The following is a 20,106-nucleotide window of genomic DNA, read 5'->3' on the forward strand; positions in this document are numbered from 1 at the left end:
TTTATTCTTTTTCTTTTCTGAAGATTCACCATATATTTGGCTTTTATCATATATTGACTTATTACTTAAAAACTTTTTTTCACACTCTAGTTTTATCTTCCTAGCAAAATTGTAAATTTCTGAGAAACTGTATTCATTTACTCATCAAACACTATTAAGTGCCAGCAGATACATGTTCTCTATATAGTAATGCTAAACCAGATTTACTTACATGATGAATTGTTCAGATGCTGATCTCGAAGTGTATGAAGTTCTCCAAGTAACTTGTCCATTTTTTGTTTCTTTTCCTGCAGCACTCTCATTTTGCTAAAAAGTTGAACTTTCTCATCAGGCAAATGATCTGAAATTGATGGATTCCTGCTCTGGGAAACCTCCCTAGTTAAAGAAAGACTTTCTGCCTGTCTTCTATTGTCTGGAACAGCTGGAGGCTTATTAAAAAAAAAAAAAAAAAAGAAATACAATTAAGGCAATTAAAAGTTGCATTCTCATCTTAAAAATATTCTTTATAAGAGGTATCAGTGGGCTTCCATTTCTACTCCCAAATTAAATACTATTTTCTGATATGCCACCACAACACATAAATGATTTCATATACATATGTAACCATACGGTGGTCCTGGGTTCACCGGTTATCATTATTGTCTATATCTAAATAGATGCTAACAATGCCATATTTTACATAGACTAAACCTTCAAATATCTTTTTCTTATTTTTGCTTAGAACCACCATTACAAGCTTTAAATTTCCTAACTATCAAATTTTCCTACACTTTTTTGGGGGTGGTGGTGGTGGTAAAGGGAACTTAATCCTGGAGTGTTCTACCTCTGAGCCATATCCCTAACTCTTTTTAAAAATTTTAATTTGAAATAAGGTCTTGAATATGTGACAGGCCTTGAACTTGAGATCCTCCTGCCTCAGCCTCCAGAGTATCTAAGAGGTATGCCCAGTGGTGTGCCTGGCCAACTTTTTAATTTAATTATGAAACATATCAAGAATGTACTAAGGCTTAGGGAATCATACAGTAGATACCTACCAGTGAACCTCATCAAATTTCCCCACATTTGTATCCATTCTTTTTATTTTTTATTTTTTTTGGGGGGGCACACCAGAGATGGAGCTCAAGGGCACTCAAACATGGAATCACATCTCCACTCTTATTTCGTATTTTATTTAGAGACAGGGTCTTACTGAATTGCATTAGTGCCTTGCTAAGTTGCTGAGGCTGGCTTTGAACTTGAGATCCTCCAGCCTCAGCCTCCCAAGATACTGGGATTACAAGCATGGGCCGCTGCATCCAGCCTCATTCTTTTTACTTTTTAAGAGAAATATAACATCAAAGACACTAAGCTAAAGCTCTAAGTACTCTTCCCCAATCCCACTACCCACTCCAGATGTAACCACAATCTGAAATTTGTAACAGCTATGTATGTATCCATAAAAACTTACACATTTTAAAATATTAAATAAGCAGTATCCTTCTTAAATTTATCAGTTTTCATTCATTAGCTCTATTTCATTTATCCAAATTACTATATAAACATATATATTATTTATTAACTCATTTTCCTAGACATTTCTTTTGGTTCTGGTTTTTTGCTATTAGTACAATACTACCATGAATATTTCCTGTATTTACATCCTTGTAAACATCTGATTCTTTAGGGTAGATCATGGCAGGGTCATTAGAAAAAATTTACTAAATATTGCTAAGCAACTCTCCAAAGTAGTTGAATCATATTCTTTTATTTTCACTTGATCAATCAGCAAAAAGACCGAAGAGACAATGCACCTTCAATTACACATATTTCCAGTGGAGAGGTATTAATTTACCCTAAGCCCACATATTGAAAATATGCATTTATATCATTACTTACAAAGTTCTCATATTATAACACTATTAATTCTCAAATTTAAGAACTTTCTTAAAATTGTTAGCAACTTTTACTTGAGATTCTCCTGTCTCAGCCTTCTGAGCCCCTGGGATTATAGGTGTGTGTCACCAGGAATGGCAAAATTGTTAGCAATTTAAAAATGCTCCAAGGACATTGACTTGAATCTAATAGAAATCTTATTGGTTATGACCTTATAGTCTTCTGGGGCAGGGGGTGGGGAAGGAAGTATTGTCTAATAACAGAGAAAAAGAAAATTTCACTTAGCATTTCATTCAAAGTACATTTTGCTCTAATTTGGTGTTTTTCAAAGTATAGTCTCCCAGAACAGCAGCAATAAAATCATGTGGAGAAAAGCCCACTCAAACCTTATGAACTCATAATTTTGGAGATAAAGGGACTCCAAATGTGATGTTTATGTTTATTAATGTCAGAAAACCACTGTTCTAATGTGATTTTAAAATCAACCATGCAAAAAATTGTTACCTGAGAATCACGAAGCTGATTATGAAAACGCTGAATTAAATCATTTAATTCTTCATTTAGTTCAGATGTTATACTGACTCCAGATAAGCTACCTGTAGTTTCTCCAACTGAAAAAAAATTAATAACTATTCATTAATATAAATAAATCAAACATTTTTTAAGTTCTGAGAAGCTAAACATAAAGTGAGGGAAAATTCACCTAAAATAATGTGAATTAATTAACCTTCTTATTTATCTGCCAAATAATCCTTTTATTATAAGTGTCTGTATTCTAAAAATAAAGGACAACTGCAAAACTATAGTATAGTGCCTCATTTTTTTTCTGACCCAACATACAAGGAGTAATGATGTTATAACCCAATTAAAAACCTGTGACTCAATGCATTAGGGGTGGAGCAGGTTTATCCAAACAACCCATCCTTATCTCCACTTCTAACTTTCTTTCTCTCCTGAAAAATAAGAATTTCAGGGCTGACAATTCCACATATATACTCCAAACTCTACATGACAAATAAAGAAGTTACGGTCCAGTAACTAGTGTATACCTTGCGAAATACTCTTTCCCATGACAACTGTGCTGCTTCTCTTAAACACCAGAAGATTAAATAGTGTAACTCTAGCTTTTCATCAGTATCCCTCTGAAAAATCTCATACATACAGGAGCAAATCTATTTAAAAATACTACGCTAAAATTCTTTTTGTAGTATTGTATAAAATAAATTCAAATCCAAATTCCTATTCATTCTATTCTTGTTCCTTGCCTTGTGATAGCTTATTTTTTAAAAGATACTGTGTGTTTACTTAAAAAGGTTCATATTTAGAAATATGAAGAAGACCTCTGGCCTAAAATTCAAAAAGATCTGACTCTTTCTGTATAAGCCTAGGGAAAAAAGAAACTTTGATATAAAACAAGAATAAGAATAATGTTTTAGGTATGGTTATAGAGTTTGGATGAGGTGTTCCAAAAAGCTCAAGAAAGTTTCGGAGGTGGAATAATTGGCTTGTGAAAAGCTTAACCTAATCAGTGCACTTATTTCCCTGATAGAGATTAACTGGGTCATAACTGGGTGGAGGAGGTGGGTAATTGTGAATATGCCCTTGGGATATATATTTCTCCTCCTCGGTGGGTAGAGAAGTCTTTTTGCTTCTTGGTTCCATTTCTCCTAGCTGTCTTCCTCTGCCATGCCCTTTCACCATGATGACCTGCCTCACCTTGAGCCCCGAGGAAATGGAATCAGCCAGTCATCTATGGACTGAGACCTCTGAAACCCTGAGACCCAAACAAACTTTTCCTTCTCTATATTGCTGTTGTCAAATCTTTTGTAACAGTAGCAAAGAAAGCTAACTAAAACAGGTACTAACCTACAGTTCTATCATAATCAAATGAGATGATGTAAATATTCAAGATTAATGTAACTATCACGGGAAGTCTTTAAAGTCTGATACTTCAAACTTGAAAATATTTAAAGAGTTACTTCTTAACTAGGATTGTCTTCATATTGAAATAATTTATTTTCCAAAATTATGTACTCTCTAAGTATAAATACAATGGTACCCTGGATTTTATGAGGAAAAATTAGTATAATTATTAATACACACAACATATATTATAAAAGTAAGTGGCTTAAAAGTCATAAAGCTCCTCATGAAAATATAAAATTAAATAAGATATAACAACAGTGATCAGACAGCTGAGTTGGTAAGCTAGATCTGGAGAGCAGTATAAAATAACTCACAAAACAAGTAGTCTCGGGATATAAGTTCACTAGCAAAAATGAGATGCTCAAAGGAAAAAAAAATATTAGAATGTAATGACTGAATACTCTATTAGGAAACATAATTTAGCCACTAGAAGAGTGTGTCATAAACTCCTATCACTTTTTACCCTCTAAATATACACAATTATTATTTGTCAATTAAAAATAAAACTAAAAAAATAGCCTAACTGAACTTAATTAAGTAATTATCTTAACAAAAAAAAAATTAAAACATTCAGGTGAAGGTAATGAGACAAACTACAATACTAAATACTAAACAATTCAATAAAACTTTCAACTAAATGATACATAGCTATGATGAGAAAAAGAAGAAATGAACATTTCTGAGTCTCAACTAATATGAAATTATACTCAAAAAAAGCTAGTATACAAAATTGGAGATCTAATTGAAATAACTGAGCTACTACTACATTGAATGGTAAAGTGCTCTATAAATTTATTACCTCACTTAAGGTTTTTAATACTTCCTTAGGAGGCAAACAAAGAATGGCAATTCTAGTTGAATAAAGTACAAAAACTGGAAATAAAAGCATCAAGAGCCCTATCAATCTGAGGCACAAAAACAGAACTACAGCCTGTCCCTTTTACCTCTTAAGGGTACTCTCTGATGAAAAGGAGAGCGAGCTGTCTGTCTGCATCGTACAGTATGATGGCCAGGAGTTGTCCCTGCAACCTTTTCTGCATAACCAGAGAAAAGCACAGGATAGGGTAAGCCTCGTATGCAGGTTTCTAAACTAGTCAACAATCACAACCTGACTATATAATAACATCATCAACCTTGCAATATAAGTGTTTATTGAGCCTTGCTTATAAAAACATTTGAAGATTGTCATACCAGAATCATCCATCACAGCAATAGCTTGCTCTGCTTTATGCTGCAGAGCTAGAAGAGCAGCTTGTCGTCCCTGCAGAGCTCGCAGTTGCTCCTGCTGTTGTAACATCCTTTTTAATAAATCATGCTGTTTCTTCAAATTTTCTATCTCTTCCATAGGCTCCTGTTCAGGATCTCTGGCCTGGAAAATAAGACCAACAATACTTATATCTATATTAAAATCCATTTTCCCCTTTTGACTACAAAAATGGCAATATATGTACATAAATAATACATTAGTATTAAATATGCAACCCTATATACAATTTTAGTAGACCTAAATAAAAAAGAATCAGAATAGAATGATAACATACAGACAGCCTGCCATGTTAAAGAGTTAGGCAATTTCATAGTATAAAATCAGAAGCAATAGCTTATCATGAAGAGGAATTAACAAAAGGAAAGAAAGGAAAAAGACATACAAAACATAAAACAGAAAAATTGACAAGGGCAAGAGGAGTTACCTACACATACACAAACACACACACACACACACACACACACACACACACACACACAGAGAAGAATGAGGGGAAACACAGCCAATAAAAAATTGAGAACAGTTTAGACTAGGTTAATGCCCAAAAAGTCTCTGTAAAAAGGCCAAACTAAGAAACTTTCCGCCCCACTCTTGGAAGTGATGCTACAAACACAATGCAAGACTCAGAGGCTCTGGCAAGAGAATGAGAATGAGAAACACAATGCAAGCCTCAGCACCTTAGCAAGATGATCCTGTCTTAAGATAAAAGGAATGGGGATACAGCAAAGGGGTAAAGTGCCCCTGGGTTCAATATCCATCCCTAGTACCAAAGCATACAAAATAACACAATACAAAAAAAAAAAAAACTCAGTCAACAAACCCACTAATTTCTTTCTAACCAAGGACAAAAACTTTAAAAATAAAGTTACTTGATAATTTTATGTAAAAAGGCTTGAATGTAACTGTATCACATTAAGCATATAAAACGCAGAAAATTGTGTATTTCGTATCATACTATTACATTTTTTTACTTTTAAATTATGCCCATTCAGCTGAGTCTGAGGACATAAAATAGAAGTAAATACTTACAGATTCCCCCAAAATGATATATAGGAAGTTATCATCCTGCCTAAAAGTAAAGTAAGAGATTAAACAAGCAGCACTGATAAGAAACAATCAACTTTTAGAAATTAATTTTAAAATCATACAAAATGTAATCCAACAAGAAAAAAGAAAAGTCAAAGATATGAATTTAAATATAACCCCAAAACAATAATTTTTAAGATAAATTATGCATTAAACATATATCAGTATTTTTCGTCAGTGATTTACCATAATTTTTTTAATTTAAAAATTCTACGATTTTACCTAACATTTACATAAAATATTCACCTTTGTTTTATTTAGGCAATTTTAAATTTGTCTTGCTAACAAATTTTTGTTGGAGGTTTTGTATATTTTAAATAAGTGATTCTCGCTCCCTCTATAAAATTACTAAGGGGAGTAAAAAAGTTCAATGATTTCAAGAAAAAACATACTGATCTACTTTCCATATGTACACCTCAATTCTGGACAAATAATGGAGAATAACAGATGGCTCAAAGTAAGTTTCTTTCTAGCTGACATCCCTTCCCAGCACTATGTAAATGCCTCTTTTCTTTAACTCCCCAAATAGAATGCATCAGTATTGTGACTAAGAATGCGTAACTGTGAAAACATTTTACATATGTGACTAAGACATAAAACAGGAAATCAACTTACGATAAAAATATTTAATGTCCACATCAGAAGAGCCTGATCAGTGCCATATCTATTTATTCTGGACTATTTCTAGACTTTATGTACATAGGACAGAAGTAATCTATAATTTTGGTTAGCTTGCTACTTACTGAGGGCTTTTCTATTGTGAATTCCTAATAAACTATAACCTTTTCAAAGTAACTACTGTTTACTCAGTTTTCTGCCATCCTACACAAGAGGAAGGATGTTATTTATATTTATATATTTATTTAATATATATTTGTTATTTATATTCATCCCTATTAAAAAATCATCTTCTTAGTTCTGGCATATTTCAAGACTTCACGTCTTAGGAAAAAAACTGGAACACTAGGAATAATTGTCAAGAGTCCTCTCAGAATTGGTAAAAGATCATTTCACAATAATTTCAACAAAGTCATTGGTAAAATGTAAAAAAAAAAAAAGAACAAAACAGGTACATTATCTCATTGGAATGAGATAATGAGAGAACTACAACGATTTTCATACTTTTCATTAATCCAAAAATGAACTTCCAACAATTTTTTAAATTTGTGGAGTTCTATCACCACTTAATAACTTTTGTACCCATGTAAATAACATTTCAGATAGATATTTACAAAAGCTGAGTAAAAGAAAGAGGTGTAGACTATGAACAAATGCAAAGAAAGTAAGGATGGCAAAATGAAAATAAAATTACCTCGGAATAAAAACATGCCCAGAAGGTATACGAATCACATATATGAGGTTGTGACGGGAAAGGGGGGGGAGGGAGAGAATGGAACAACAACAGATGGGGTAGAGAGGGAAGATGGGAGGGGAGAGGAGGGGGGATTGTAGGGGATAGGAAAGACAGCAGAATACAACAGTCACTAATATGGCATTATGTAAACATGGTGAATGTATAACTGATGTGATTCTGCAATTTGTATTTGGGGTAAAAATGGAAAAGCATAACTCACATGAATCAAATGTATGAAAGAGGAAAAAAAAATAATAAAAAAAAAATATGTGAAAAAAAAAAAAAGAAATACAAAAAGGAAGTCAAGATTATATCTATCCTTCAAATGTTTTTTTTTTTTTTTGGGCAGTACTGGGGATTGAACAGAGGGCCCTGAACATGTTAGGCAAATACTCCACCATTGAGCTACATCCCCAGCCTTTTCTTATTTTTATTTTTTTACATTGAGAAGGGTGTCTCTAAGTTGTACAGGCTGGCCTAGATCCTCCTGCCTCAGTAGCTAGGATTAGAGGCATGTACCACTTTTATTTAAACTCAAAAGAGTTTAAATAAAACTACATTTTTACTTAACAGATAAATTATAAAAACAAATAACTTAGTCATAAAATCCCAAACTGCATATATATGAGTCAAATTTCAGAAAGTCCAAGCTCTTCCTTTCTTCCACTAATCAGGCATACCTCTGGTAATTATTCATAGATCCAAATATATTTTTACAGTTTCAGACAATTTTTACTATAATTTTTTTCATGTGAAAAGTGAGGAACTGTGAACCCAGAGAAGACAAAGCTGTAATTTGTCCAAGGGCACAATTAAGCTAAGTCAGGTTCCTAGTTTCTTTTTTACTGTTCTTTACATCATAGTGTCTGCTCCTAAATACTATGCGTCAGGTTCCTAGTTTCTTTTTTACTGTTCTTTACATCATAGTGTCTGCTCCTAAATACTATGCTTGGGTTCTAAACACGGAAGTATAAAATACAATTTCTAAAGAGGCAGAGCTGGTTGGAGAGAGAAGGCTACCTCATGTAAAATAATTAGAAATGGTAAAAATAATAGCAAAAGAAAACAATGAGGGTATGGGTATTTGTGGAAGGCTTCTTTTGTAAAATTATGCAAAATATCATGTCTATAAAATATTTCATAAAATGGAATCTGCTTCTGTAGGTGAATACTACCAGAATATTACTCATTTCATATCAAGTTGCAACTCATAAGGTTGTTTTCCACTCTGAATCTCAGACTTCAACCTTTTTTTCCTAACAGAACACATTTTGAAAGGATTCTAAAAAGGAGGAAATAGGGAAGGAATGGTGAGAATAATAGATTCTGTTCAGCAGAGGAAAAAATAAAGTCAAATGTTGGGAATACATTTTATCCTAGGAAATTAAAATCATTTTAGGAACTGAGTACTAATAAAACCACACTAGGATGACCTTAAGAATCAAGATTAAAGACAGTCAAATTGTAATAAACTCCAAATTCACTTATAAAAATAATTTTCAAAGAAACTTAAGAATAGAAAAGAGTTTTCAATAACACATTATGGGGATAAAAATAGAGCTAAGATAAACTAGACTGTACTGTCAACTCTCAAATTTTGTTACTATTCAGGATAAAAGGAGACAAAAATTCCAAAGGATATTATTGTGGTTCATGTTCACTTTCTCCTGTTCACTGCTACTAGTTTTTAAAATAATCACCCACTTTACTCCTCTGTTGGGGCACCATTTACTTAATTAACACTTTAAATTGCAAGATCCCCATAACTGATTTCAAACTGTGTCCTCAAACTCTAGAAAACCAAACAAAAAACACAAACTGCAAAAAATCTAGAATTAAGTTTTGTGATTTTTTCAACAGTCATAAAAAGAAAATATAAATATCTACAAAATAGAAAAGATTCAGTTGGAGATAATAAACTATTAATAAAACATGAAATTAACATTGTATATACTCAATTATTAAAACAATTTGCTCTTGCAAAAGGATATAAATACTTTTATGAATGCTATTTTTATCCAAACTGTTTCAGGTGGAACTACATAAACTTATGTTCAATACCTTTATGCAAATCATAGAAAATTAAAAGAAAGAACATTTAAATCAAACACTGAAAGAAACCCAGCAAAAACATTAATAAACAAGTCTACTACATAATTACTTTTCCTAAAAAAAAAAAAAAAAAGGTTTCCAATAAAAACAAAAATATAAACAACTATAAAGCTTATCATTCTTACAAAGAGAAGAAAGCTAATAGCTTGCTCAATTTTTTCTTTTTAAAGAAAGAGGAGAGAGAAAAGAGAGAGAAAGATAATTTTTTAATATTTATTTTTCAGTGGACACAACATCTTTATTTTTATGTGGTGCTGAGGATTGAACCCAATGCCCCGCGCACGCCAGGCGAGCGCATTACCACTTGAGCCACATCCCCAGCCCTCAATTTTCTTTTTCTTTAATGAATTACCACAGAAAATAAGACAAAATGAAAAGTATCATAATGCACAAACACTAATATCAGAAACAAAAGGTAACTGACTAATAGTCTGGATTTAAGAATGTTAGGTATTTTGAGCCTAGATAACAAAAAAAAGAAAATCAAATTACACTTTAAATCCTTTGTTAATGTAAATTAAAATCAGCTGCCACATATAATCCATGGGAAGGTATATAAGAAAGCAGAAAGAAATAAAAATGCTAAGGGATAGCATTTTACCAAAGCAAGTTACAGTATAATAATTAACCATGTTAATAATTTATGTATTTAAGAGTAATAGCAAGAACAGAAAGCAAATAAGGAAAAGGAATATGAACAAAAGAGGTGCTACTTAGAGACTTCCCAAGTTAATATTGTGAAGTATACCTTTGAGGGAAATCCACGTTTTCGGCTATATTTCCTATTAGGCCTCAGTTCCCTGTCATTCTGAGGAGGTCTGTCACCTTTCCCTTTTGGACTTGTAGTAACGTCAATGTCTGAAACCTGTTCTCGTGAGGCTGAATTCCCTAGTTTGTCCTCAATGCACGGCCGAATTCTCAGACTAAAAGATGCCTCCTTTATTAAATAGTGTAGCATATTAATTTCTTAATACAAACTTCTGTTTAACATATAAGCCAGTCTTTTAAATAAACACAAAAGTTACCCAGTTCATCTTTAAAAAAGTAATCCACCCCCACCCGAAGTGGCAATAAAATCAATCAGAACATTACATTTTTTTTAGACTAAATTGTTACTTATTATAATTAATAAATATCATATCCTAGCTACACAAAGCTGTTAAAGCATATTTTAACATTTATCCTACAGCATATTATTAAGCAATTTCCATAATGTTATGGCTTTATGTTATTATGCAAAAAATTCTCATCATGGTGAACACTTCAAAAATTAAAATATAAACTATAATAATCAACTATACCATTTCCCACCCCTCTCCAATAAATTTTTTTATCCACATTGCCCCAACCCTTCCATTTCTGCTGGTATGTAAGGAAGAAATTATTTCCAGCACCACTGTACATAGAAAAACTATTTCCCCATAGTAGAATCCATTCTTCAACAACTGTTTGGATCAAGCCTTCTGAGCATTTCCTGGTGAAAGTAAGGTAGAGGAAAAAAAAAAAAAAATTCAAATTCCCTCTTCAAATTAGGAAGGGCAGGGAAGAGAAAGGAGCCAGATAAGAAACTATGCAGGTGAATACTAAAAGGAAACAAACTCTCAAATTCCTAATGCTGAATGGTATTTTGGAACAAATCTCAAAAACAGGAGAGATATACATATGGTTATCCTTTCAAAAGAAAATCTTTACTGGTAATAGGTTTTAAAGTTTACTAATGTATAGGCGTATCTGTTAAAATAAAAATGCTTGCAAGTATACTAGTTTTAAAGCACACTAATATCTGTGAGTAAAGTCTTTTCTACAAATCTTTCCTCAAAAGTTCTGTAAATTATTATTTTCCAAAGCATGGTTTCATGCTTTGGAAATTTCAAAAGAAATTTCATTTTTCAGTCAGAAATAACAGTATTGGCAGGAGCTGTGATGCACACCTGTAATTCCAGCAACTTAGGAGGTTGAGGCATGAGGGTCACAAATTCAAGAACAGTCTCAGCAACTTACCAAGACTCTGTCTCAAAATTAAAGATAAAAAGTCCTGGGGATACAGCTCAGTGGTAGAGCACCCCTAGGTTCAATCCCCAGTACCACACATGCCCACACACAAAATACAGTATTTTTCTCACTATGAAAAAAATAATAATGCAAATGCTGTCCTGTCCTATTTACTACTCTATCTAAATATTTCAATCATCTGATTTTGCTACAGTACCAAACTAGGGCTTGAGAAATTAAAAATCCTAATATCCTTAAAATGATCCCCAATGGCAAACAACATGAATACTTTTCCAATAAATTATAGACTTAGTAATCATGAGTATCATTAGTGATTACAATAGTCCTTACATCCACAATAAATTTTAACTTATCCAATGCCTCCTAAAATTAGTAAAATTATACTTAAACAAATTAGAAAAACTATTTCTGAAAGCTAAAGTTCAGAAATTATTAAATTTTCAAATTAGCCATCAAAAGTACTTTATTGTGGGTTGGGGTTGTGGCTCGGTGGCAGAGCGCTTGCCTCACATGTAAGGCACTGGGTTCGATCCTCAGCACCAATTAAAAATAAAGCAAAATAAAGATTAAAAATTTTTTTAAAAAGTACTTTAATGTAATTAAAATTTTTAAACTTCCATTAAAACATAACATACAGCATTAACAGTTTGAGAGTTTCTTCCCCTGGAATACACTTTTCATTAAAGAACGCCTATAAAATATCACTGTGAAAAATGGGGGGAAAGTTTAAACCTTCATTTCCAGCACTTTAATTACCAAAAAGCCGCTTACCGTGGTATCTGAAGCCTCAGACTGCACATCTATGTTTAGCGATGTGCTCTCAGCTACAGAACCAGATCCCACAGCTGAGTCTATAGTCCGAACATCCTCCTCCTCATTTTCTCTAGCCTGAAATATTTTAGTGGTATAAATCATACAACTATTAAAAAGGGCAGTAAAATGTTATAATGGGTGGCAAGATTTTTTGAAAATACGTTAACTCCTCTAGGATAGCATCAAAATGTCATCAGTGATATATTATAAAAATAACTCGATGTTATAAAAAGATACAAAACTTACAAGAATTTTTTGGAGAAATTTCATGTATGACTTTTCTTGTTCTTTAAGGTGATCTATTAGATGAGTAAGGCGTTCAACATTAGCAGATCTTTCATTTTTCTCCACAAGATCTTCTCGCATGGAGCTAGCTTTAGTAATATAGTCACGAATTTGAACAAGTCTACTTACAATCTGCAGGGGAAATATTAAAAAGAAAAATAGCATGACACACAACATGTAAAACTTAACATAACCATCTCAATAGCAACAATTTTACAGATTTTTATTTCAGAAAGAATAATGGTACATCTAGGTTTATTATATGAATCCATAAATGCAAAAAGTCTGAATCAAATGTGGATTTTAATCAACATAATTGGCAAGATTAAAAATCACTATCAATTTAAAAATAAATTTCAAAACTATTTTACCTTATATTACTTGACAAATACTAGTTATGAAAGAAACTATTATTTATACAAATTTCCTTCTAAGGTTTTCTCTTTTATGCCTAAGTATTATACTTTGAAAAGTACTTTTAAATATGCTTCCATTAAAAAATTATTAGCGAAAATCTATTAATCACATTGTTTCTAATCTCCCTTTACCAAAATTAGCCATTCATTATTTTGCGAATAAAAGAAACCTTAGTGAACCTATATGCCATTTTTCCAATCATTTAGTTTAAAAAATATTTATTCTACTTTAGGTATATCTGGTATATTGAGGAAAAGGGTCAGGAAAATACTTTAATTCCACCTAACTAAAATTCCTATGTGCATAACTAATATAGTTCTTTAAATCTTAATGTTTATTCTTTGAGGTTTGTGAAAACAAGCAAAAATAAACTAGTTTTATCACCTGGCTGCTCTCCATTGCAGGCTCTCCTCTACCGTCTTCTTCAGAGACTTGACAGTTTTGCAAAAGGTCATTACTTAAAGCAGTAGCAAACAATTCTTTACATTGTGTTGATCCAATCACTTCTCTTTTTTGAAGACTTGCAGCCACATCTTTGCTCTTGTTAGTGTTAATCTGCATAGGCAAAAAGTTGAAGGGCTTTCGGTTTTCACTAAGCTGCCGTTTGTTGTTAGCTGCAGTGGCTCTACCTTGAGAATCACTTCCAATGCTTCTCTATACATGAAAATGAAATCAAATCACAAACAGTAATCTTTAACCACTTTTTAAAAATTCGAATGTTCTTAGTTTCACCATCAAGTATTGATTCAGCAGACATAGCTTTGTAATAAAATATGAAAAAGCTTCAGATCTACAAAATTAGCACTTCCTAGTTCTCATTTTCTTCAGACAACTGATGAATATGAACAAAATTAGTCTAGGTGACTTATTAGAACTTATGGGCCATATTTATAATTAATACTGCTATTTGTTACTTCCTTACAGAATTTTTATAGTCTTTGGAACCAATGAATCAATGTTATTTAATATTAACATCAGCATAAAGACCTATGTGCAGCACTGTTTTGAAAAAAGTATTCAGTTTAGTATCTGGTATAAATTAAGTATTAACTAATAATTTCCCCTTTCTGTAAATGTGGAAACATTTCTCTTTAAAGCACGTGTGACAGTAAAACATTGGTCAAGAGTTCATTATCATGTCTATTGGCTTTTAGATCAATAAAAATCCATCTAAGCTTTATTTCAGTGATTATATAAATACAAGTCAGTTTTAACTATAAAATATTTTTATTTATTTAATCATACCCACATAATTCATTCAACAAAAACATCCACAAATTCTTATTTTATCCATATTGCGAGATTCAGTTACTGTTGCAACAAAGCCATTCATAGATACTTTCCTCTTTTATAATTAAAAACTCATATTTCTATGAACTGTCTCTACACCTCAATCCATGGGTAGATACTCGTGCTAACCTTATTTTACCCTTTCCTGGTCACAGATGACCTGGAAAAGAACTACATATCCAATTCAAATTGGTATAATTGTATTTTAGGTAATCTAGCACATCCCACACTTAACCAATAAATATGCTAAAGCTAAACTAGATACTTCCACTTACTTTTTTTTTCCTTTTTTTGGCAACAGGGATTGAACTCAGGGGCACTCGACCACTGAGCCACATCTCCAGCCCTGTTTTATATTTTATTTAGAGACAGAGTCTCACTGAATTGCTCAACGTCTCACTTTTGCTGAGGCTGGCTTTGAACTCTCAATCCTCCTGCCTCAGCCTCCCAAGGCGCTGTGATTAAAGGCATGCACCACTGCATCTTCCCTTTCCACTTATTTAATAACAATTTTATTCAGTTAGTATCATGCAAAATTTAATTTCATAATGAAATAATTTAAATTAGTTATTAGCATAGTAATAAACTCCAGAAAGATGTCTTTGGCAAGCTGAGAACCCACCTCTAGCAATTAGAGAAATGCAAATGAAAACTACAATGAAATTTGATCTCATTCCAGTCAAAATGGCAATTATCAAGAATACAATTAACAATAAATGCTGGCAAGGACATGGGGAAAAGGGTACATTCCATACATTGTTGGTAGGGCTGCAAATTGGTGCAGCCACTCAAGAAAGCAGTATGAAGATTCCTCAAAAAAAAAGGAATGGAACAACCATATAACCATCAATTCCACTCCTCAGTATATACCCAAAGGATTTAAAATCAGAACACTTCAGTGATGTAGCCACACCAATGTTTATAGCAGCACAATTCAAAATAGCTAAGCTATAGAGCCAACCTAGGGGCCCTTCAACAGTTGAATACATAAAGAAAATGTGGTATATATGCGCAATGGAATATTACTCAGCCTTAAAAAAGAAATTATGGCATTTGCAGGTATATAGATGGAGCTGGAGACTAACATGCTAAGTGAAAAAAGCCAGTCCCCAAAAGTCAAAAATAGACAGACTACTTTTTCTGATATGCAGAAGCTAACCCAAAATAAGTGTTGGGCGATGGTGGGGGGGGGGCTTAAAAGAAAAAAAATAGAAGATTAGTGGAGTAGACATAGGAGAATGAAGTAAAGGAAGGATGGGATGGGGAAAGAGAAATGAATCTGACCTAACTTTCTTATGCTCATATATGAATAGTACAGTGAATCTCACCATCATGTTAACCCATAAAACATTAATTAAAAAAATAAGTAAATGAAAGATCAGTAGAATTGAGGGAAGGGAACAGGGGGAAGGAGGAGGGGAGGGCAAGGCACATACTGGAAACTGAATTAGAACAAATTATATTCCATACTTTTAAAATTATGTCAAAATGAAACCTGTTGTCATGTACAACTTAAAAGAACCAATTAAAAACAAAGAAAAAAAAACCTGTTTTCTTCCAAAAGACATAGTAGTATCATCGAGTATTAAAATTCTTTTTCCACAGCACAGAAACCTTTTAAAAAGTACAAGGCTCAATTCTTTTTTTTTAAATATTTTTTAGTTGTATATGTATATAATATCTTTATTTTTTTAATTTATTTTTATATAGTGCTGAAGATCCAATCCAGGTCCTCACATATGTTAGGCAAGCACCCCACCACTGAGTCACAGCCACAACCCTCAATCTTTTATTCTTAAGAGAAATTACTTAATCAATTTCAACTATCTCCCCATAGATAAAACTTGATTTTTAAAATAATTCACAAACCTGATCTAAGTCACTGAAGTTTATCCGTTGTTTAAGTTTCTCTAATTCTGCCTGCTCTGGAACAGACATCTGAGTCATATATCTACTATGTGGAAACGTATGTGGAGTCTTTGTTCTTCGCCTTCCAACTCCTGGTGATGACTCCGGAGAAATCTCATTAGTTACCCTTTTATCGCTTTCTACACCAAACTTTTTCTTATTCTTTTCTGATGATCTATTTGCCTTCTTCTGCTGGCCACCCCAATCCTTTAAAAAAGTAAAAGCATAAGTTAATCTGGCCTCTATCAAATCAGGAAAATAATTTGATAAGCTTAAAAATCTTTGATCAGTCCTAAGATTAAGGCAACAACATTTTTTGTGTAAACATATACCTTAGAGACATTTATGTCAATTAATCCATTTCCCCCCATTATTGTATCTATGCTAAATCACAGTCTATCCTTCAGAAAATAGATTACTTTCCTATTATACATCATTGAAAAATACCCAAATCTCAACCTTAGAATCTAAACATTTTCAAAAGCGTTTTAAATTTTTTTTTCTATTTATAAATTAAATAGTGAAATAAACTATAGACACGTTTACTGGCCTCCTTTAGATTGAAGTCAGCATGCACAATAAAAAAAGACAACAGATCTGAAATCAACCTGGGTTCTAAAATAATTACTCTTTTTTAAAGAAATGTTCTACTAGGCAATTTATTTAACTTAACTACAGTCTGCTTCCTAATGCCTAAAATCCTAAACTTTAAAATGGGATTAAAAATGAAATACATAAACATCTAATACAGTGCTTCACATTTAGTAAGCAATAAATGTAACTATTATTTTTATAGACGATGATGTATATTATAATACCACACACAGAAATAAAATATGCTTAATATTATTGCTATAAAATATTTTTATTAATCACACCCACATAACCTAATTCATTCAACAAAAACATCTATAATTCCTACCTTATCCATATTAGTTACTACTATAATGAAACCATTTGGGTTACTTTTCTCATTTATAATAAAACTTGCCTCTCTATGAACTGTCCCTTCCATATATACGTATTCCTGTCAACCCTTTATACCTACCCTACTCTCTCCTGGCCATAGCTGAAGGGAAAAGAAATATATATGCAATCCAAATTAGGAAAATCTTATCCCAAATTTTCAATTTGGAAATAAGAGATAACCAATCAGCATATAATTGCAGCCGTAACTGAAAACTTTAAAATGATGGGGCAATTACACTATAACTTCATGGACCAGAGAAGCAGATAATCCTAGTTTGTGAAGAGAAAACTGGGTTAAGAAGTACTTTGAAGGTGGTCATGGTGGCGCATGCCTTAATCCCAGTGACTCAGGAGACTGAGGCAGGAGGATTTCAAGTTTGAGGTCAGCCTTAGCAACTTGGCTAGACCCTATCTCAAAATAAAAAGTAAAAAAGGGCTGGGGATGTGGCTCAGTGATTAACCCACCACTGGGCTCAACCCCACCGATATTAAAAAAAAAAAAAAAAGTATTTAGAAGCAAAGTCACAGTAGAAAAAGAGTGAATTCTTGACAACTTTCCAGTTCCTTTTTCCAGTCCCTTCCCTAAAATCCACCTATATTCCTTCATATGGTTTCCATAAAACACCTTTATATCCTTATAACAAATCTCCTTTTTAGTTTAAGCTAAGTCAAATTGATTTGTTAGTTATAATCAAAGGGTCTTCAACTAATAATGAATAGTCCAGGGTACCTTAATATATTAGCTAGCAATGTTAATAAAGAGTGAGTTAGATTTGATGTGGAGAAAGCTGCATTTTAACATTAGAAATCAACAACACCATCAATAGTAAGATATCATACCATATTGTTGAGTCGGTCATCAACACTTTCATTGCTCCAGTTTGGTAAATCCTGATCATTCATTCCTTCTTCAAAAGGATCTCCTCCTGTGGCCATATTGGCTTTAACAATTAATTTCCTGAAAGACAAGTAAAAACTAAGGGTTTTAACATATAAAAATAAGTTTCAAAGTTTTAATCATTTCATGAAACTTAGCATATGAAGGAATTTCTGAAACACTAATTTTGTGAAAATAAAAAGAAGCACTATCAACCATATGTTACAGACAACATCAACTTTATCTTAGGTGCTATCATATATTATGTTATCATGAGTTAAGTAGCTCGAGTAGAGAAGGAAAAGAAACCCTCTGTATATCCATTATGTGCACTACATGCTTTAACATTATTTTAACTTACTCAACACAGTCCTAAAACGTAAAGAAAATAGGTAGGAAAGAACTTTTTAACAGAACCAGTGCACTGTTAATGAACTTGGCATAAAAGTGATACCACAAGAAAACTGGCATTAGTTTTATTCCAAAGATCCAAAAAATTTAGAATTACTCTGCATGGAACAAGGAGAAACAAGATAGAACGTTAAGTAAGATGACAAGAAGGTGGGGAGACAGAAGCAGATCAAGGTGGGGTGAAGGGCCAATAAAATCCAAGAGTGCAATGGCTAAAATACATTTTAAGAACAGTGATGTAGTAACCATAGCTTCCCTTATTTGCTGAAGTCTACCAAACTCCCCAGGGAGTTTTTGCTTGGGCATGTGAAAATAAGGACAAGACCTTAATGTCATACCTGGGTTAAAGAGACTAGAAACAGAAGTAGCAATGGTGGAAGCAAAGGTTCAGAAGCAGAAATGGTCATGAGAAAAAATTTCTAGATAATCTAGTAGAGGACTCTGGATTTCCAATAGTTATAAAATTATGTAGGAGTAGGAAATGTTGAGATAATTTTATCTAAAATTTAAGGGACAGGGAGAGCCATTAGACTACAAACAAAAGTAATAATATTCAAAAGAGTTAGATAATTTTACTATAGTCATTGTGCTAAAAGGGCAAAAAAGATCACAAATCCAAACTGCTTCAATTCTAAGATCCATTTGCTGCAGCATAAAAACGAAAAGATCATCATCCAAGACTAAACAGGATTAATCCCATGGATATTTTAATGCTAGAATGTTTATTAGAATACATATTACATTAACAGATTACATAACAAGTTAAATCTTATCTTCTCAAAATAAAATAAAGTAATGTGATAAAATTCAACAAATATTTGAAAATCTTAAAAACAACAAATATACTGAGATTTTCCTTAGTTATATATATTAAAACTGTATTCTTTGAAATAGCATACATTAATAGCTCTCCAAATAGCTGAAAAGAAGTATATTTAAAACCAACAGTCAACATTATACATAAAATAAGACATGAAGGACAATCCTACAAAAGCCAAAATAAGAATGCCACATTCAATTTAGTAAGCACCATTTCAAAAGTTCTATGAAAAAAAAAGAAAGAAAAAATATGAATATTAATATTGAAAAAAGGTGATATTCTTAAAGAACATGCATTAAAAAATTTAGAACTTCAAATTATTACCAATACCCACTCAAAAAAAAATAATGGAAGCCAGGCGTGGTGGCACATGCCTGTAATCCCAGACACTTGGAAGGCTAATGCAAGAAGATTCCAAGTTTAAGGCAAGTTGGGCAACGTAGCAAGACCGTTTCAAAATAAAATTTTAAAAAGTTTGGAGATATAGCTCAGTGGCCCAGCACTTGCCTGGCATCTGTGTGGGACCCTGGGTTTAATCCCCAGTACCACAAAAAAATATACAAATATATAGTTACGTATGTAGGGGAAATGATGCTACAGTAACATATACAAATTATCTAAGAATAATATAATTTTCCCCTTGTGAAGAAACACTATTACATGCTATAAAACAATATAATAGGTAA

General features: G+C 32.5%; 1 protein-coding gene across 5 annotated transcripts in view; it reads right to left on the minus strand.

Moving 5' to 3' along the window:
• Positions 1–20,106, minus strand: part of Pcm1 (pericentriolar material 1) — a 92,379-nt gene that overhangs the window by 60,162 nt on the left and 12,111 nt on the right. For 3 of the 5 annotated variants that reach the window (XM_076853742.1, XM_076853743.1, XM_076853741.1), the window contains 8 exons: positions 18,153–18,270; positions 16,305–16,550; positions 13,530–13,799; positions 12,690–12,860; positions 12,402–12,518; positions 4,990–5,167; positions 2,377–2,483; positions 212–428 (listed from right to left, as the gene is read on the minus strand). In XM_076853742.1, the coding sequence (XP_076709857.1) occupies positions 212–428; positions 2,377–2,483; positions 4,990–5,167; positions 12,402–12,518; positions 12,690–12,860; positions 13,530–13,799; positions 16,305–16,550; positions 18,153–18,248 (1,402 nt within the window). In that variant the 5' untranslated portion in view covers positions 18,249–18,270. The remainder of the gene's footprint in view (positions 1–211; positions 429–2,376; positions 2,484–4,989; positions 5,168–12,401; positions 12,519–12,689; positions 12,861–13,529; positions 13,800–16,304; positions 16,551–18,152; positions 18,271–20,106) is intronic. The other 2 variants (XM_076853745.1, XM_076853744.1) reach the window with 1 other exon arrangement.

This window comes from Callospermophilus lateralis, chromosome 4, assembly GCF_048772815.1.
Source record: "Callospermophilus lateralis isolate mCalLat2 chromosome 4, mCalLat2.hap1, whole genome shotgun sequence".
Lineage (NCBI taxonomy): Eukaryota > Metazoa > Chordata > Mammalia > Rodentia > Sciuridae > Callospermophilus > Callospermophilus lateralis.